This window comes from Monomorium pharaonis, chromosome 6 (genome assembly GCF_013373865.1).
Source record: "Monomorium pharaonis isolate MP-MQ-018 chromosome 6, ASM1337386v2, whole genome shotgun sequence".
NCBI classification, from domain to species: Eukaryota; Metazoa; Arthropoda; class Insecta; order Hymenoptera; family Formicidae; genus Monomorium; species Monomorium pharaonis.
The window spans coordinates 17,897,932-17,912,399 of record NC_050472.1 but is presented as its reverse complement, the minus strand read 5'-3'; the positions used below and the strand labels follow the sequence as shown (position 1 = coordinate 17,912,399).

The following is a 14,468-nucleotide window of genomic DNA, read 5'->3' as shown; positions in this document are numbered from 1 at the left end:
ATCTTAAACTAATAATTGCGCTTTCGCTACTAAATGAATTAAAAAAGTAATAAGTAATAACTACGTAACAGAATATAATATTGCGCCTTTGACATATAATGCGTAAAGTTAGATGATAATAGAAAATAATAACGAAATTAAATTCGCTGTTCTTTGTGACAGTTTTCTGTCAAACTGACGTGTATCGTTAACGTAACGAAAATAATAATGTAATATAAAATGCTGATATAAAATATCACAGAAAATTCACTCAAAATAAAATAAATATTTTTAATTCGCAGTTTTCGTAATTTTCGCGAATCTATAAGTTTGTCACGCGTTTCCGCGCTCGTCCAACCTTTCGAGTCCAACACCAGACTGTCTCGTCTCGCTTCGCTCGGTTGCTGCGTCCGTTGCCTTGGCTGCTGCATCTTGGTTTTCCTGCAGGCTACCTGTGGATGGAGTCGGTGACAGCTCCGCTCTGTCACTCCCTGGAGGCGGTTTCAAGGTTAGGTTGTGACCGGATTACGCGTTAACGAGAATTTTTGTGGCTTTCCGTTAGTTGAACTCACGTACCTTTTCTGCCCTTTTTTTACAGTCGCCCTGCTCCTTTAACCTGCCTAGGAGCAAAGATTGGACGTTCCGGACCCTGCACTGGTCTCTGTCTTCTTTACACTACGCGTTCTACACTTTATTTGTTCTTTACTAATTCTTTCCCTTTTTGTTTCAGGTGCTGCCGTCAATCGCCAAAACTCTCCAGGACCGCCGTCACCAGGTAAGTATTTTAGGTTAATTGTTTGTTCGGCGCTTTCGTTGTTAACGGGATTTCTATTTTCTAGGTTCTCCAGGATTCGTCGTAGGAACTAGGATCGGACTTATTCGCACTGAGGTAACTTAATACACTTGCTTTTGTAAATAAAATAATAACAAAAGATTTATTCACTTCTTTCAGAAGAGAAATATCACAATCGTCTCCCGTACGCGTCGCTTAAATTCACACTCGTTTCGTGATGTTCATTAGTCAAAGGGTTGCACAATTCCCGTACGCGACGCTTCTTCACGGGTTATCGGATTGCTTTACTATCACTAGACGTTTCGGGTTTACTAGCTTTCGGCCCGTTTTCATTAATTACATGGAACTGTTCGATTATCGCAATCCCGCGGAACGTTCACGCTTACTCGCATTCAGCGCAACGGTTAGTTCGTATGTCCCCTTTATCCGACGTGGGGTGTTAATTATACGAAAGTCGTGACGCACAAACTCACGATATGTTTACCGTTCGAAAATCCGCACGCGAAAGCTCACTAGAGCTCCTCGCCTGTCTTTTTATACTCGGGGAGTCGCGTTCCCCTTCTCTCGATCGCTCCGCCAATCATCGCGCCACAGCAACGTCCAGAGAGCAAGTCTTCCCCCTCCAGGTGTCGTCTGTCCAATCTCCGTCGACTGGCAGCGCCGCTTCGCAGGATGGCTGCAGTCATCCTCTCTCCAAGTCGGACGACCAATCATGCGCAAGAGAGATACTGTACCCTGGTGCAGCGATGCCAGTTCAGATGCTTTCGCCAGCAAATCTGTCTGCACCGCCTGCACGCAGCTCCTGTGGAGGGGTCCCCCACTCCTCGAACAGCGTCGAGCGGCGGGAGCATCTGCCGTCTCTTTTGCTCCTCGCTCCGTTTCTTTCTCACTCGAACCGTCTTTTTTTATTTCTCGAGCTGTTCTCGACTTTCCTTTTCTCTCATAGCTATAGCCGTATGATTTCGAATCTTAGGATTGTCTTGGCGATACGATGCGCCATGTACTAATAAATGGAATATTTTCCGACAAGCTTTTTATAAATTTGTACAATTATTATATACACGATGATTTTTTCAAAGTACAAAGTAAATATAAAAATTAAAATTTGTAAATGTATGGATCCACTCTTGGCCAACATGTACGTTTCTTATTTAAAGAATATGTTATTCCGGGCAAAATTTTTTTATATAAAAACAAATATATATAAAATATTCATTTAAGTTTATAGTAATTTCTTTTTTTTTTGCAAAATTTCTGTTTGATATAAAATAAATAATAGTTATACCGAAAAAACAGAAACTAATTTTAAAAAATTTGTGCATTATTTCTTTTACAAAAAGTTAAGTTTGAAGAAATAAGAAAAATTGCTGATATACATATAATCGTATATTTCTCATTCATACAATATATATAATTATATATGGATAATATTTTTCATTTTTTATATATAATTTTTTGTAAAAAAAGCAATGCAAAAATGATTTTTTAAAATAGTTTTTGTCTTTTCAGTATAACTTATTTTTTTATACCAAACAAAAATTTTACAAAAAAAAGAAATTAGTATAAATTTATATGGACATATTTTATATATGTCCATATATTTTTATACATATTTTTATACATATACAAAATGTTTTCCTGGAATATTAAATAAATCATCTCTAACATGTTAAATAATAACATTTTTTTATTTATTATTAAATATATAATATTAATATAACACTTAAGAGGATCCAGGAGTGCCTTTGAAATTTGATCGAGGTCGATAAGGTAGAGTCATTCGTGCACATCATTAATGAGATTTTATATGTATTTCTTGTATAGATTTAGAAATCCTTTTCCAGAATTAAAGTACACATATTAATATTAATCTATAAATTGGATTTTATATTGAAAACGAAAAAAATTTTTCTCATATTGCTCTACTTATCGACTTTTTACGTGTACATAACCCAAATTTTCGTTTTTTCATTTTCCAATTTGCGGAATGCGAATCTTTTTTTCTAGGATTCTAATCTTATTTCTAATTGCACGATATTATTCCTGAGAGTTTTTTCTAGGGGGCGACGTGATTATTTTATACATATAAACTATAGATTTTTTGTATGAAGCAAATATTGTCGTTAGGTGACTAATAAATAACAATTTTTTTTTATTTATTAGAACAAATCGTACGTCGCCCTCTTCATTTTTGTGCGTACTTTAATCCTGTAAAAGGATTTTGCATTCTGTTACTCCAATTCGAAAATTCAAGTTCCCAAAAAAATGTCGGTAACTCTGTCACTCCCGGATCCCCTTAATATTACATATTAATATTTATAAATTTAGGGAGGTCTTTTCCTCGTCCCCTTCGTCCTCTTCCTCTCTCTTGTCCTCTGCCTCTCTCATTTCCTCTTCCTCTGTTCATTCTTCCTCTCCAACTATAGCGGGTCAAACCCGCCCGTTGGCGATACCACCGTGCACGAGATTTTCCGTGTATTCGACGTTCTAAAAACAAAATTAATAAAATAATGTAAAAAATTATTTACAAAATTTTTGTATATTCTACACACACACACACACACACACACACACACACACACACACACACACACACACACACACACACACACACACACACACACACATACGTACACATATGTAAATCTTCTCTCCAAATTTTATAGAGCAAGAAGTGAGTAATAAGTAAAATTGTAAAATTATAGTGACAGTATTTTTCACTCTATAAAATTTGGAGAATATGTATGTGTATGTGAGGGATAATAATTTATCTGTTATAATAAAATAGGATCAATACTATTTTGAGAAATACTACACAGAAAAAAGATTATTCTTGTTTTGATAATATCTCCAGTTTCAAAATGGAAATCTTGAAATGAGATTATATCGCGTTAAATGAAAAAGATTTACTTGAATGAAGATTTATTTCAAAATTTTATATAGTTTAATCAAGAAAATAATATTCTTGTTAAGAATAATTTTCTTGAATGGAAAAGAAAAATATTGGATAGAAAATACTACATGTTTAAATCAAAGATTATAATTTTCTTAGAATAAAACCCAGACAGCACCAGATATCGTACGAATATTATACTCTCATACGTAATGTACTGTGATCATACCGAATATACGTAAAACATTCATATAACGTCTCAGTAGAATGTCATTTTGATATATCCTCAAGATAAACTTAGAATATAGCGACTGAACTTCGCAACTCCTACTGAATATACTGAGCTTATATCTAATATACTCAAAACATCCGTAAAATATCCTATGATATATCTCATGTATATCTATCACATATTTCCAAAATATCCGCGTAATATCGAAAGTGAATCATGTCAACGCTATCTATGATCTGTAACGTTACGCATTTTCGTCTGCCGTGTGATGCAGACACGTGGTGAAGTGTAGGGTGTGAACGTGCGAACACGAACTCACGGACAACGTGGTTTTCTCAGGAATTACGCCCAGATAACTCTGGTATGCACATAAGATATAATATAGTAACGTAAACTATAATAATATATATATATATATATATATACATATATTATTTAGGTTATAACCTACAATTATCTGAGCATAATTTCCCAAAGCACCCCAGCGTATTCAACAGATATTACGCTTCATTTCTCGCGATAGCTTCCTGATGTGCGAAATGATTAATTCCTCTTCTTATTTCTTCTTGCTAATTCTGTATGTTTAATTCCTTGTTCCTTATTCCTCTCATTATGCATGAGCCCATATAATGTGAACATACTGTAGACATATTATGAATATACTGAAGATATACTTTAGATATACGTATAACATTCTTAAGATATATTCGGTATATTCTCACAAACTGCCAGCGAAATTCTATGGGATAAGGCAACGCGGACATAGTACGTTATGAGTATATACTCGCCATATCACAGACGTATCTCTAATATTATACGAATATTGCAATATACTTTCGCAATATCCTATTATCGTTCTCATAATCTACATGTGCTGTCTGGGAATTATCAAAACAATTATATTATATTTTAAAAATAATACTTACAGTATTGAAATAAGGCTATAATATCTTGAAATTCAAGATTTTCAAATTCTTTTAAGAAGATTATATATTGTTGCTTATATTTAAAACGAGGATCGCGTTAATTTGAATACATAAATTTCAATTTAAGAGTAATTTTTTTTCCGTGTAATAATATTTATAAATATACCAGTAAATTATACCGTTAATCTCTTGCTGCTGCTGCTGCTCCTGCTGTTGCTGCTCTTGGTCCTGCTGCTCCTGCTGCTGCTCTTACTGCTGCAATGGTTGCAGTTGTTGTTGCGGCTGTTGTTGCGACTGTTGTTGCGGTTGTTGTTGCGGCTGTTGTATATTATAAAAATAGCTGCAACATTTGCTGTTGCTGCTGCAAGAGCTGATTAATTTGATGTTGTTGTTGCAACATCTGCTCTTGCAGCAGCTTCATGTCGCTATATCTTTTAAGAACAACTCTTCTTTCTAAAAAAATACATATATAATATTACAATATTGTTCAAATAATATGATTACTTTAAACAAATATTACTTAATCTTTTTTTTAAATAATAAATTTTTTCTAACCTGTCATAATGCTTCTTGCTCCGTTGTTGTTAAGAAACAAATAAGCGCTAAGACGCGGCTCATAAGACGCACATATATTTTAAGCCATCTGACGGAGAGCCGCGTCACGAATAAGGCAGCACCGTTCTGAAATGCACTAAAGTTTGTTTTTCAATTGTTTCCCTAATAAATTATTATGTCTACTGTTACCTTTGTGGTCTTCTCCTTGATTCCTCCAGTTTGCCATCACGAAAAAGGTAGAGTGGACTTTTCATACACACGCACGCACGCACGCACGCACGCACGCACGCACGCTCGCACACGCACACACACACACACTTAAGATGGGGTTACATATTTGACAGGTCTAAAACTAGATCAAAATTTATAAATTTTTATTGTGGCTAAAATTATATATGGTTTATTATTAAATAAAAATACATTTTGTAAAACAGTGTTTTGAAAATGTTTTGCAAATTGTAACTAAAAATATCAAAATTGATATTATTTACCGCAAAACACTGTTTTTATTATAGAAACATTGTTCGGAAAAATAGTTACCAGGACCTCATTTTTTGATATTTTTAATTGCAATTTGCAGGATATATTTTCAAAAAACTACTGTACAAGAAATGTATCTTTATTTCTTAATAAACCATAACTTTACCCACAAAAAAAATCGTTAATTTTGATCTAATTTCAGGCCTGCCGAAAGTATGTAACCCATTAACGTCACATTAAAATATTTTTATAATATTTTTCCAATGAATTTTTAATGACCTGAGCATATATCGCTTATTTGCTACGACATAAAAATTAAAATTTTTGAGTTGTCCGCAAAGAGAATTTTTATGAGAATTGAATACACTGAGTTAAGAGCTAATGATACTTTCATTCTTCTACAATCAGTAGACCAAATCGTAACACTAAAATTGCATTAAAAATGATATTACAAAATTATAATGATTCAAAACATTTAAACTACAAAAATTTTTTTTGGAGTTATGTCGTAACAAATGAGCAATATGCATATCTAATAATAGAAGCATAATAAACAATTTTAAAATTACTTACTTGTACGACTCACAGGAGCTTTTGGATATGGTGGTAAGGAAGACTGATAATTGCTACTATCACTTTCATCATCATCGGTATTGTTCTGTCTTTTAGCTCTAACTTTTCTTTGTGCTTTGTCGTCGGTATCCGTATTAATATCAGAAATTGTCTCGGGCTTTTTAAGTTTCTGACATGCTTCACTGTACGTTTCTATAAAAAAAAATGTAATAATTTTTATAAATAATAACATGATTGTCACAATATGTTTGTCAAAATAGTTCGCAAACCATTATTTACACATAAATAGCAAATTCAAAATTCTTGTGTAATACGTTCACTTACCATATATACCAAATAATCGTATAATTGGATATAATAACCAATTATCTTGAGGTATACCGTTTTTTAATTGCTTTATTTATATCTTTATCTGTTTTATAATTTGGATACCAACATTTATTCGTATTTTCTTGTATCCAATTATCAGGTACTATTTGCATCCCGTCTTCAAATTCTAACAAATGGAATCCATAAAAAAATACCCACACACACACACACACACACGTTTACACGTACATACCAAGCATGTGAACAAAAATTATATTATACATACGTTATGCAACAATGGTAAAAGTGCAAATGTTTTTGAATTACAAAGATTAAATTTAGTATATTTCATCATAACAGCTGTTAGAGGCCAGGCCGACAAATTATCATATCCTTCTGACTTATATATTCCCAACAAAGAAGAATTACACGGTTCAGTATATAGGTCACTCAAACCAATAAATTTTCGATCAATAATGCATAAATCATTAGCAGTATTAGTAGCAATATTCTCTATGAAGACAATTGTACCATCGTTTAAACCACAACAATTATTTGGACTATGAATAAATAGGATAAAATCTGTTCTTGAAAATGTTGAGTATTGAGGACTATTTATTCCAGGTAAGATTGGACCCGCATTGTATGTTTCATGTACACCGATTTTTCGATGTTCTTTTTTAAACGATAAGCAATATTCCAATTCTGTTAAACGATTGTGGATTTGTTGTAAAGGACGTTCAGCTTTTCTAACAAACTGTTTTATTTTTCTTAAATAATTTTCGTATCCAAAAGCGCTGAATGTATCCAGTGTGCCAAATTTTCTAACATCATCTGCTAAATGAATTAGTGCATGTATATTGTGAGATATATGTTGTGACCCATATAGGATTGCGAATGACTGCACAAAATGTTTTAGTAAGGATTCTGCATAAGTAATATGTAAAAGATCTGGAGAACATAATAGTCGAATGGCCACGTGCAGTGTTAGAAAATTCTTGTAAATATCTTTATTTATGTAATTCTTTAAAAGAATAGGGCCAGTATATAAAAGAAATTGTCTCAGCTCTGTGGCTTTCCATAAGCTCAGGAAATGTAATTCCCGTAGTTTACGAACAAATTCTACAGATATTGATGTCCGCATTTCAATTAACAAACTCGAAATGCTGTTTATTGATCGTGCCGGCAATCGAACATTTAACGGTCCGGATAACAAAAAATTTAACATTTTTTTGACCACACCAATGCAAACCAAGTGCATGTAATCAAACGAAATGTCAGATACCATTCCAAAATTTGGTATATCTGATAAAATACTCTTCCCAGTACGGTGCTCTATGTGCTTTTATTCAAAAAAGCTTTTATTTGTCCGTTTACGACAATTCATATCTGAGAAACACATTCTCCCATCGATATATTCACCTTCCGTTGTACATTTAGTATAACTATAATAACCTGTATGTCCTTTTGTGGCTGTTACAAAAGATTTTGCGGGTGCATCAGCAATTAATGAATGTATGGATACAGATATATGCTTTCCTCCATATTCAACTCCTTCAGTAACTAGAATTTTTATTTCATCCACAAAATCATGCAAAAATTCATTACAATTATATGGTTTCTTAGAACTAAAGTAACAGCCAATGAGAAAAATGTCAGAAAGGTTGGGCATCACCGAGCCTAAAATAGGCCACAATTGATTAGTAGAAGATTTAGAAATTGGTAATCCATCTGTACTAATTTGTACTTGAACTGAATCAATGTTATCATTTTTTTTGGAGAAACGTCATTTTTCTTGATCTTAAGCCATTATGAAAGTATTCCCTTGGTGCAACTTTCCGTTCGTACATCTTGGGGTTTTCAACAATGTTTTAGAGTTTTTTGGCAAACAGCTATCAAAACCATGTTTTCTTAAAATTGACAATAATGCAGTAACTGCTATATGTGATATTTGAAACTGTACTGTCCACTTTATTAAATCACCTCTAATTGATGCAGCAGCAGACAAATTGGTATGGTCAGCATCTTCAATATTATTAAAAGTGAGTGCATTCGGACATAATAAATTCCCCAAATTAGAACCATTGTCACAATCAAGGTCCTGTGCAACATTTTCATTGTTAGAAATATTACTACTGGATTCATTTTTCGGTACTATATTTGTTGCTTCGTCAAGATCGCGATTAATATCAGTAATTACGTGTAAGTAACTCACATTACTCGAATTTTGTAGTTGATTGTACTTCTTAACAGATCTTGATAACTTATTCATTTCCGCAATCGCAATATTACGTGCATTACATTTTAATCGTCGGAAATGTCTTTTTGACATTTCTGATAATAACTTTTGTTTCGGCATGGCTGATATGTCCTACAAAATAATATAGTATGCTATTCTTTTATTTTATATCAATTCAAATACTAAATCCTTTGTTTTTTAAAGTAAATTATATTTCTTTCATAATCAACAATAAAGCATGTTATTAACATGAGAAAATTAAAATATATACACTTACATATAACACCTTTAATATAAAATAATAAATGAGAAAAAACCTTTTAAATTGCAAAATTGTTAATAAAAAATATCTTCAAATTGCAAATAGCAAAACTGAAGAGCACTTCAACGATAAGAAAAAAGACAATAATCTTAGAAATATGATCCCATAAGTTAACGCTTCAAGTATATTGAAATTAAAATTTTATATATATATATATATATATATATATATATATATATATATATATATATATACAGGGTGTAATGTAATCGGAAGCCATCCCGTAATGGAAAGATAGACGGGATCGAGATGAACATAAAAGTCCAATATTGTCTTGGGTTAGGTCTATCAATAATCGAGATATAAATTTTTCAAATTGTACGAATGAGAGCGCGCCGTGTGAAGAGCCGAGACGCTCGAGCTGTAGCGCGGCCCACTGTGTCGAGCATTGGCTGCCGGCGGCGGGGGGAAGAAGGAGAAGCGGTGCCGCTGTCTGTGCTTCGCCGCCCTCGCGTCTCACACTGCACCGCGCCAATACTCGTGGCAATGGCAGCTATGCACATTCGCGATTACTTGACAAATTAGGACAGTTAGCAAAGATATGACAAATTAAAACCGTAATAAACTGCTGTGATTAAGAAAGTTGAAAGAGCGAAAGCGATAGATACTTATGGAATCTACAAATAATCTAATTTCTATCGTAATTGTGAATAAGTAAATTAATAAAAGTTTTTCGTACATTCACGAAAGATTCTTTCTTTTTCTTAAATATCTTATTTACAGTATCATACAATTCTAACTTTGTTTCTTATCGAATTGTGTCGTACTGTTAAATCCTTGATGAAAACATTAATAAAAAATTAACATAAATTTACAATTGATTCTTAAAGTGATAATTTTCTTTTATAAGTGTATTATAATATTTGCCGCATCAAATTCTCTCATCGTTTCTTATTGTTTTTTTTCCATGGAATGTTAAATTAACAAAGGTTTATCACAATTAATATCTACGATTGATTCTTCATACATTCTCATTTCGTAAATATTTAATTAGAAAATTATAAAATGCGCGATATATCCATATAATATGTTACACTCATTGTTCATAACACGATAGAAAAATATCTCTTGATGTAACGATTTCACAATAGATTATGCCTTCTACGATAATTATGCTTAGAGATGTTCAATATCAAATGTTATTAATATAACGAAGAGTTTTTCTTTCATAACGATAGGGAACTCGGAATTTCTTTTATCTTTAATTACATTATTAATTACGACAGATTTTTACTGATTGATTCAGAATAGATATCAAGAAAAATACAAAAATCTGATTGGTTTCTCTTTCGTAATCCATTACTTGTCTGAATAAAAAAAAAAAAGAATTTCAAGAAGTGATATCATTGTCTATCGTTCTCTCGTTTCCTGTTAGGAAAGTATATTTTCTCGTTGGAATATGACAAAATATCTACGGAGACATCGTGTTTAATAGTTCTGTTGGAATATTTCGTAAACTTAAGTTCTCTATTGTATAATAACGAAAGAAAACGCTTTGTTGTTAACCATACTGGTGACATTAACATCTCCAAGTATAATTACGATCGTATCGTATAATTTAATCACGAAATCGTTAGATCAGGCATGATACAAGATATTTAAGGAAAAGAAAGAATCTTTCGTGAATGTACGAAAAACTTTTATTAATTTACTTATTCACAATTACGATAGAAATTAGATTATTTGTAGATTCCATAAGTATCTATCGCTTTCGCTCTTTCGACTTTCTTAATCACAGCAGTTTATTACGGTTTTAATTTGTCATATCTTTGCTAACTGTCTTAATTTGTCAAGTAATCGCGAATGTGCATAGCTGCCATTGCCACGAGTATTGGCGCGGTGCAGTGAGACGCGAGGGCGGCGAAGCACAGGCAGCGGCATCGCTTCTCCTTTTTCCCCCCGCCGCCGGCAGCCAATGCTCGACACAAAAAGTTGAAAAATGCCTAAAGACAGGAACTGTCAACGAAACCTATAAAAAACGTCAAAACTATTGCAGAACTATTGGAAAATGCCGTAAAATCGGCTGAAACTCGCCATAAAATGGTAATTTACCTTTACCATTAACTTGATGCGGTGCCAGCAGCCAAATTAAACAATTATTTTAAAATGTTTAAAGGCCAGAACTATTGTTAAATCTTATTAAGAACTGTAGAAGTATTTAGGGTGTAAGTAGAACTGTCATAAAAACTTGCAGTGCTAACTTCACAGTGACAGTAGTTTGGGATTGGGATTTTGTTAATGAAAATTAATATGAAATTAAGTGCAATTTAAAATGTTTCATGTCCAAAATTATATTTATATTTTGTTCATTATTACATAAATTTAATGACAAAATCATTGCTGTCAACGAAAAAAAATAATTTAACATGCATTGAATTAGATGAAATAGATCTCTAAAACAAAAATTACAAAAGAATTAAATTACCTTGAAAAGTGATATAATTATAATAAATGTATTTATAAAAAAATGGAAATTTTTAATTCAAAAAGTAATAATTTTAATTATAAAAATGTTCTAGACGTGGCAACTTCCTTTAACATAATTATTAACAAAGACAAATTATATGATAAAATACACGTTGTAAAAAATTTAGCTTCTGTAAAAAATGAAAAAAATTTTGTCAGCAATAAAAATAATAATTTAAGTGAATTATTAAAAATAGTGCAATGTATTTTATCGATACCGGTAAATAATAGTTACATAGAAAAAATTTTTTCTATAATAAATAATGTATGGAGCGATGAACAAAATCGTTTAAAAGTAGAATCGGTAAAAGCGGAAATTTGTACACAAAAATGAACTATAAAATAAATTGGGAAAAATTCTACAAATATATAACAAAACTTAAACAAGTAGAATTATTAAAAAGTGCAATAAGTAATAAAAAGTACAACTTTAAAGTAAAAAAATAAACGTAAAAATATGTTGCAGTTTCAATAATATTGTTTCTTTTCAATTTTTAGTAATAAAATTAGAGTAAGCATTTTAGACAATAATTTTGTAAACCATGTAATGCAGGGTCTACAATGTCAGCAGGAGTAATGGAGTAAAGAGTAAGAGTAACAATTGACCAATTAAAAACTGGGAGTAAATGAAATGGGCAAATTTCATTTAATATTTCTTACTTCTTACTTCTACTCCATTACTTCTGCTGATATTGTAAACCTTGCATAATAAAAAAAAAATTTTTTAAGATTAAGAGATGTACGTAGAAATGCAATAGGTTTTTTTTCTTTATCTCTGAGCGAACCGAAAGTCTGAGGTGGCAACTCTGACTGTGAAATGAAACAAGCACACTGTTATCTGTGTAAAGATTGAGACACTGAGAAAACTGTTTAATTGGATTTACCAAACGTTTGGTTGACATATCGCATATAGGAAAGAATTATGCAAAAATTACTACACACAAAATTGCATATTTTTGTGCATAAATCTCTGCAGTTTTTACAGATTTTTGTACAAAGTTTTCGCTTCAGAATTTTTCTACAGAATATTTTGCAGAATTGTTATGAGTGACACACTCATAACGATAAGGTGTCAGTAACACGATGACGTAAGTCGGTCAGCTGCAGTCAGCATCGAGCGCATCGCGCGAGGTTTCGCGCAATCCGCTCGACAATTAGCGCAATGCTCCTTAGACAGCACTTGCTGTCTAAGCAATAATTTGGAATACTGACCGATTTACGCCCTCACGCAATCCTCCCCTTCTTTCGATCCAACTACCGAATTATCGGATATATAAACCGGCGAAAGAAGGTGAGGATCGGGTCAATCCGAAGTAGACAAACTAAAACTAACACGACACTCTGCTTTGCGGGGTCGTGCATCGCCGAGATAACTTATTGTAAACACACAACCACGACGCTCTGCCTTGCGGGGTCGTGGACAACGAGCTAATAGACGCGACACTCTGCCTTGCGGGGTCGCGATCTACCCATTGTAACTGAATACAAGAATAAAAGTGTTCGAGACAAATAACGGTGTATGTGACGAAATACCTTCCTCGCGAGATCTCTGGCAGCGATCCCAAAATCGTACTCACAACGAGGGGTACAACAGAATTTTATGTAATTTTTTCTAAAAGCAAAAATTTCAGAAAACATTACATAAAATTCTGTAAAATATTTTGTAGAAAAATTATGAAGGCAAAAACTTTCTACAAAAATCTGTAAAAACTGCAGAGATTTATGCACAAAAATATGCAATTTTGTGTGCAGTAATTTTTACATAATTTTTTCCTACAGGATAATAAACACATACCTGACAAATAATGATCCAAAGCAAAAGTTGTCGTCCTCACTTGCATTATCCTCACTATATTAGAAGAGTTTCTGATTCTTTCAGTCTTTAATTCAGTTCAATTTTTTGATCAGTCTTTCGATTCAATCTAACAGATTATCCGCACTGCAACAAAATATTCATATTAATTTAGATATAATAGGAGATAATATTCTGTCCCAGACAAAACAAATCTCCTATATGGGACTCTTAAAATATTAATCACTAATATAACATTTTCTCAATTCATATATAAATGGAATTAAAGAATACCGTATATTTTTTCTGCTTATTTAAAAAATTGTATAAACAAGTAAAAATATGTGTCAAGAAAATTGTAACGTATATATTTATTGTACATAATACACATTTCATAAAATTCTAAAGGAATAGAAGATATACTTACGCACAAAAAAATAGTTCGTCACAAAAGTAATTGGTCGTTGGTGTGATCCACGAAAGAGAAAAAAAACCAAAGGCGTAACAATTATCTAGCTCCTTCTTGGTTATTATTGTAGTACTTTGAATTAGGCAATACAACGTATTGAGTCCAAAAGACACAACTTCCTTTTCTTCTTAAGGCACAACTGGGCACAATGATATACGATACACCATGCAAAACGAATCAGGTCAAATGATATGGTACGTGATTCTACGTAATTCTACGATGTTCTTCCGTGGAAAAGTACCGAAAGATTTGAACGTTGTCGCGCACGAAATCGGAAGTTACACTTAGCACCACGCACCAGTGTTGCTGTTCGTGCCGCTTTTTTCGCGCATGCGCAGCACAATGACGGTTGACGCCGGCGTGATACAGCGGTGTAATGTGGACTCAATACGTGGGCGCAACAAGGGCACGAAGTATTTTGACGGGCTGCTGCTGGCTGC

General features: G+C 32.8%; 1 protein-coding gene and 1 long non-coding RNA gene across 4 annotated transcripts; both read right to left on the bottom strand.

Annotated features, from left to right (window-relative positions):
* Positions 1 to 2,960: 2,960 nt before the first annotated feature.
* Positions 2,961 to 5,108, bottom strand: LOC118646175. The gene is made up of 2 exons (XR_004963733.1): positions 5,003 to 5,108; positions 2,961 to 3,259 (listed from the first exon to the last, which is right to left on the bottom strand). It is a non-coding gene; the product is annotated as an uncharacterized LOC118646175 (long non-coding RNA).
* Positions 5,109 to 5,378: 270 nt separating this feature from the next.
* On the bottom strand, positions 5,379 to 14,184 carry LOC118646174. 3 transcript variants are annotated; one of them, XM_036288532.1, is made up of 3 exons: positions 13,563 to 14,184; positions 8,956 to 9,111; positions 5,379 to 8,841 (listed from the first exon to the last, which is right to left on the bottom strand). In XM_036288532.1, the coding sequence occupies exon 3, from the start codon at positions 8,026 to 8,028 to the stop codon at positions 7,012 to 7,014; it is 1,017 nt and encodes a 338-aa protein (XP_036144425.1). In that variant the 5' UTR covers positions 8,029 to 8,841; positions 8,956 to 9,111; positions 13,563 to 14,184; the 3' UTR covers positions 5,379 to 7,011. The 3 variants fall into 3 exon arrangements, with proteins under 3 accessions (XP_036144425.1, XP_036144423.1, XP_036144426.1); XM_036288530.1 differs by having other exon boundaries at positions 5,379 to 9,111; positions 13,563 to 13,706; positions 13,987 to 14,184; XM_036288533.1 differs by lacking the exon at positions 8,956 to 9,111 and having other exon boundaries at positions 5,379 to 6,623.
* Positions 14,185 to 14,468: the final 284 nt, after the last annotated feature.